At 43.4% G+C, this 6,118-nt stretch overlaps 1 protein-coding gene across 1 annotated transcript in view; it reads right to left on the reverse strand.

Moving 5' to 3' along the window:
* NMUR2 (neuromedin U receptor 2) overlaps positions 1 to 5,014 on the reverse strand; it is a 7,849-nt gene extending 2,835 nt beyond the window's left edge. Inside the window, exon 1 of the mRNA XM_005418750.2 lies at positions 4,133 to 5,014. Coding sequence (XP_005418807.1) covers positions 4,133 to 4,852 — 720 coding nt within the window. The 5' untranslated portion in view covers positions 4,853 to 5,014. The remainder of the gene's footprint in view (positions 1 to 4,132) is intronic.
* Between the last annotated feature and the right edge of the window lie 1,104 nt (positions 5,015 to 6,118).

Genomic DNA, 6,118 nt, shown 5'->3' on the forward strand with positions numbered 1-6,118 from the left:
TATAAAAATAGCAATAATCTGATCATCCCTGGAATCCATCCCCAGTATGTTTATGATGAGAGGACTGGTGCTTTGGTGATGAAAAGGTCAGGTTTACATAAACAGGGCAATAGGTTTGAATACCAAAGAAATCATATCTGGCAAGTCCATATTTGGTCCCAGCTTCCTGCACTGGGAACTCCTGATTAGCCAACAGCTTTGTCTGTTTTAAAGTAGAGAAACTGGAACCAAAACTTAATTATACATGAGGCAATATCAGGAATGAGGGAAAATATAGTAATCACTTTGGATTTGTGAAAGCCTTGTGAAGACATGCAAGTTGTGCTGTTTGCTTTTGCCTTTTACGCTGTGGCTTTGCTTTCTGATTAATAATACTTTTCTGTAAAGATGATGAAATGAGCCCTTCTTTCAATGTTCTCTTTATTTATAAAAGGAAAAAACATATACATGGAATTATAGTCAAGTATAGTGCAATTCAGCCTCTCATATTTTACATTATTCCCCTTGTAACTTTCCGTCATAGCCACAGTTGCTGAAGGAAAAGACTCAGCTGATTTGTAACACATTTACTGATGAATGATCAGATTTATTAAAACCCCTGGATTCCCTTCAGTGGTTTTCAGTCTCAACAGTAATCTATTCCAGGCATATTCCAAAGCCTCAGAGAGTGCAGTGTGCTGATGCTGTAATAAACCAGAGACACATGTATCTTTATTTTTCTCCTTCCTCCTGTCATTTTGATGATGCTGTAAGGCTCCTCTCCACCTCAAGTGATGAAGGTGTAACAGGTAAGCACAACTCAGCAGCTGCAGTTTAATGAAACAAAGAAACATTACAAACAGGGAGGGAAAAAAATAAATAAATAGTCCGTGGCAAAGGTTGTAACTTGAGTTAATGCCAATGGTTTGAGAGGGGTAGAACCCCAGCCAAGGTACTTTTACATCACTGTGATGTATGAGGCTGTGTAGGTTTGAGATGAATGCTACCCTTCCACTGCAAGAGAATTAAAAGTGACTGGAGCAAGAAGCTGGAAATTGGATTTCTCTCCCCCCAGATCTTTATTAGCTACAGCATTTTACCCTAGAAATCAAAAGGCTGAGCGAAATTAGGGTCTCACCTATCCCCAGACAAATATAGTAAGGCCACTCTGCAAAATGACTGTTTTCTGTAATCTGCAAAAGAAGAACTGTTTTCTGTAAACTCCTTGGCCTGTCTGACACTAGTGGTGATCAAAGTTTCTCTCCAGCTGATGGGAAAATTGATATTTAAACCCCACAAGGCTTCTGCTAAAATCACAGTCCTGCCTATTTCAGAGGTCTGGCTGAAGCAGTTGCTGCTGAGCTGCAGCCTTGGTGTGCCCTCAGCTCAGCCCATGGCAAAGGAGAGCCAGCCACTGGGACAAGGACTGCTGAACAACCTCCACGGGAAGGGGACAGCTCTGGAAGAGCTGTGCTGGGCTCTGCAGAAATTGGCCAAAGGTCACAGGTGATTCTGGGTGTTTAACAGCTGGGCATTTGGGGGGAAAAATAGATTTTGAGGATAAAAGCTGGACCAGATGTGCGTAGCAAGAATAAGTTGTCTTGCTTCAAAGACAGCTAAAGTTTCCACTATATACAAATTATTATTATTATTATTATTATTATTATTATTATTATTATTAGGATAAGAGACTAAGAGAAAAGGTGGAATCCTGGCAGAAGAATCATCCAGCCTACTCTGTCAGAAACCCTTGTTAAATAGAGTATGACTTTTAGACAAGCAGTGGTCAGCTCTTACACCTGTGTCCTTTTAGGAATCAGTTTGAAAGAAATGGGCAGGGACCTTGCACTGAATCCTGCTGCAATGCAGACTTCTCCCCAAGCACTCCCCTCCCATCTCACTCAGTGCCCCAGGGATGAACTTCCATGAGCAGCTACTGCCCAATGTTCTCGTCTCATCCCTCTCCTCTCCCTCCTCAGCTCTCTGGCTGTGGCTTGCAACAAGTAGCTCAACAGCTGGAACTGGGTTTGAAGAGCCTGGATGATTTAGGGATTTATCCTAAAGGTATCTGTGATGGGAACCCCATGGCAGAGGCAGCAGGAAGCTTCTCCATCAAGACTGAGTTTACAGTGCAATGAGCAGTGTCCTCTTCTTTAAACTGGTGTTTGACTGATCAATTAACCATAACATTGCAATATCAAACCACCGAGCCTTAAAATTATACCCAAGCAGAAAATGAGGTAATCAACCATTTCCCAGTGAAAAATATGTTGACATTTTTGAAGGGACTAAATGATAAATTAACTCAGGTACCCTATGACCTGTGTTTGCTGCCTTCTCAGAGCTGCTTGGCAGGTCCCCTGTCCCCATCTGCATTGCATCCTCAGACTGTCCAGCACTGGCAGAACTTGAGGGAGAAAATGGTGAAGAAATGCCCCTTCTACAAAGCCTGAATATGGAAAGGTCACGTCTCTGTTTGCTGAATTTGAGCTGTTGTACAACCTTTGGATCAACCCTGAGCTTTTCCACTGCGTTCTATGAGTGATACATGGCACTCAGGAGACTGCAGGGCGCGGCTAAAGCCTCATGAATTTCCTCGTCTGGGAGTAGATAAAAAGTATCTCCTCTTGGAAAATTATATATATTCATCATTCTTCTATCACTTCTGCTGAAGAAATGAAATCATCTTGCCCAGTGCAGCTTGGAGATAATGCAGATCTAGCCAGGATGGATCCTGGTAAAATTTGGAAGTTTGATCTGGATATACAGAAAAGCAGAGGCACAAACAGTGAACATGACTGTGTTTAGGAAACACAGCTTGAACAAATGTGTGAATTTGCAGAAGTCCTGGGGGATGAGTCCTCATCTGGTACTGAGCTTCTCTTCTGGGATGGGGTATAGGAATATCTGCTGCTGCAAATACAAGTTATTGCAACCTTCAAATCTTCCTTCTATAAATTCAGGGATTTCTCTTTTTCTTTTTGTAACAACTCTATTTTCATCACCTTTTATTCCCTTCAGGTCTAATTTTGCAAAATATTAATTGATGCTATGTAAAAGACCCTTCAAGAGCCTCCAGAGATTTGGGATAGTTTAACCCATTCACTGCCTTGAGGATCTGCTCTGTGCTGTGGATTTCTGGCAGATAATCCACGTTTTTTCACTGGGTAAGTAAAAATTGCTTCTGTATAATTTCAGGTAACAGTAAATATCAGCCAGCACAACAAAACGATATACACACCAGCAGAGATTTGGTTGAGTTTCTTGCATATTATTTAATAAGTTCATTTGTTTCCATCTCTTGCTATGGGATCAGATCTTTGTAAACTTTAAGTTACATTCAGTGTGATAAAATGGGATTTATATTGTCTAAATGTCTGTAATTTATGAGAAGAAAGTGGTCATCAAGTCACTGTGATTAGCAGTGCATCTCAGTCTTGTGCTAGGTAGTTTTATAACGCTGTGATCCTGATTGTTTTATCCACACATTTACATGATGGATACTTGTCAAAAGTAGTCCCAATTTCTGAAGAGAGAATGAATATAAGCTCTAAGGTAGCCTGGTGAAACAAGGCTGTAGTTATATGAGGAAATGATTGCTGAATTTTCTAGCTGCAGCAATAAGGTAACATTTCAGTTTATGAGCTTTGTGAATTTTAACAAGTGAATATTACCACCAGCTCCAGGGAAAGAAAAGAAGAAAGTAATGCAATGGAAATTCTATAGTCACAAGGAAAGAGAAAATAAATAGTACACAAGATTCAATCACTAGCCAGCTCCTTTTTATTCTTTTCATATTTTCCTTTTGGTCCATTTCTTTCTGGTCCCTGCTGCAAAGGTGTAAATCTCTGAGAGGCTGGAATCAACCTACAGACTTGGGTGTTTCATTAACATTCAGATGTGAGCAGCAGTGATGGTAAGTTTTCATAAGAAGACTGGGGCAAATTAGCTATCTTAATTTCAGAACAGGCTTGCACCAGAGAAGAAGTTGGATCTACTATTTCCAGAGGTTTGAGAAACACTTTTGCTGTTTTGGGGGGAAAACACGGGCAACAAAAAAAAAGGTGCAAAACTCACTCAAAAGCCACATATAACCACAAACACACAAGAATGAGCCAAGGCAACACTGAGCACAGCTCGGAGCAGGACTTACTCTTAGCCCCATCAGACAGTACAGCACACTTATCACCCCCATGGGCAGCACATAGAAGAGCAGAGAAGTGACCTGCACGATACAATTGTAGATCCACAGGGGCACCACCACGGTGCAGGTGGCGGAGCCGGGCACCAGGGTGCCGTTGGGGAAGTGCTGCAGGACGATGCCGTGGGTGCCCGTGTTGGGCAGGGCGCAGAGCACGGAGAGCAGCCAGAGGCCCAGGATGGTGGCGCGGGCGCGGCGGCGCGTGCCGGCCAGCTTGGCGCGCAGCGGGTGCAGCACGGCCACGTAGCGCTCCACGCTCAGCGCCGTCACGCTCAGGATGGAGGCCAGGCACACGGTCTCCAGCAGGGCCGTCTTCAGGTAGCAGCCCACGGGCCCCAGCAGGAAGGGGTAGTTGCTCCACATCTCGTACACTTCCAAGGGCATCCCGAAAAGCAGCACCAGCAGGTCCGAGACCGCCAGGCTGAACAGGTAGTAGTTGGTCGGGGTCTTCATGTTGCGGTGCTTGAGGATGACGAGGCAAACCAAGAAGTTGCCCACCACCCCCACGACGAAGATCACCGAGTACACCAAAGCCATGGGCAGGAACAGGTGGCTCCGTCTGGGCCCGCACAGGAAGGTTAAATAATCCTCAGTGCTGTTTAAGTACCCCCTGAGGCGTTCTTCATGTAGAGCAAGGTGGTTTAACCAGGAGAAATTACCGACCCAGGCCATCGCTGGATCTGCTGAAATGTCTCACAGCTGAGGTTTGTTGTCCTTTCTGTTTCTCTGTGCAAGTTTGCTCACTTTTTTGCAGAGAGAGGAGGAGGGGGGTAGCTGCCTTGCCACCCCTGGAAGCACAGAGCCACCGAGGATGTGAATGAGTGTGTTTGCCTGGCTCTGGGTAAGGTTTTGCTGCTCAACAGCTGTTCCCCTGCCAGAGCCCCTCAGCTAGAAAGCCCCTCCTTTGCCACATATTCATTGGCTCGCTAAGTGCGTTAGATTATAGTGTACAGAAAGAGGTTCCAGCCACTTGCATCAGCTCCCGGGGCTGATGCATGCACAGAGTCACAAAAGTGGGAATTAGGGAGCTGCGAGTCTGAAATGCGGGATACTAAACCAGATGCAGGTTATTTGTTTATGTCAGAGGGTGGGAAAGCAGACCAGAAACACCCCCAAAACTCCAAAAAGCTTTTACAAAATTATAGTGGTGTTGCATCCTAGTTATGAGCCACAAGCAAAATACCACAAAATGAAAGATTTTGGCATGATTTTGTTTTTCAAATCTCTTGCTGATTTTTATTTTCTGTTGTCTGTGGCAGCAAGTACTTGGAGACAGAATTTGATCAGTAGAAAGCCAAATGGTTTCTGTAGCTATTTCTGTGGAATTATAAGGCTTCAGCCTTTTTTTAAACACTATGATTGTTTTTCTCCTGAGATCTGACTAAAGATTTTAATTGCAATTCTTATTAACATAAAAATATTTTCTCACTTCCCAAGTATGCTGGAATTTGATCCTATATTCTTAGAGAGCCTTGTTTTGGGAATATTTCCGTACAGCATATTATTCCATATTTATTGCCGATGGGGCATAAACTTCTATAAAATCTTATTTCTTCATGAATGACAAGTATTCTGCAAACACACTATCTAAGCCAAAAAATAAGTGTCTCTTGCAAGCACCACAGCTTTGCCAAAATAGATCATTTAGCTCTGTATGAATGCTTGATTCCTTCCTGAATTTCTGTAAAAGAAAAAAGGTCCCAAGTCTGTAGATACAATTTTCTAAAGTTCAGAAAACATTCAGCTGTTTGGAATTGAAGAGGTGCAAGGTCTGAGGGCTAATTTATGGGATTTTTGTCAGCTTGGTGTGTGATTTGTCTGCCCAGAGCCTCTCATTACCTCTCACTTCTGAGTACTTGCCCAGTCCCCTCCTTGAAGCCATGTAAACCTTTTACATCCCTGACATCCTTTGGCAAGGAGCTCCTTGAATCTGCTATT

This window comes from Geospiza fortis, unplaced genomic scaffold (genome assembly GCF_000277835.1).
Source record: "Geospiza fortis unplaced genomic scaffold, GeoFor_1.0 scaffold55, whole genome shotgun sequence".
Lineage (NCBI taxonomy): Eukaryota > Metazoa > Chordata > Aves > Passeriformes > Thraupidae > Geospiza > Geospiza fortis.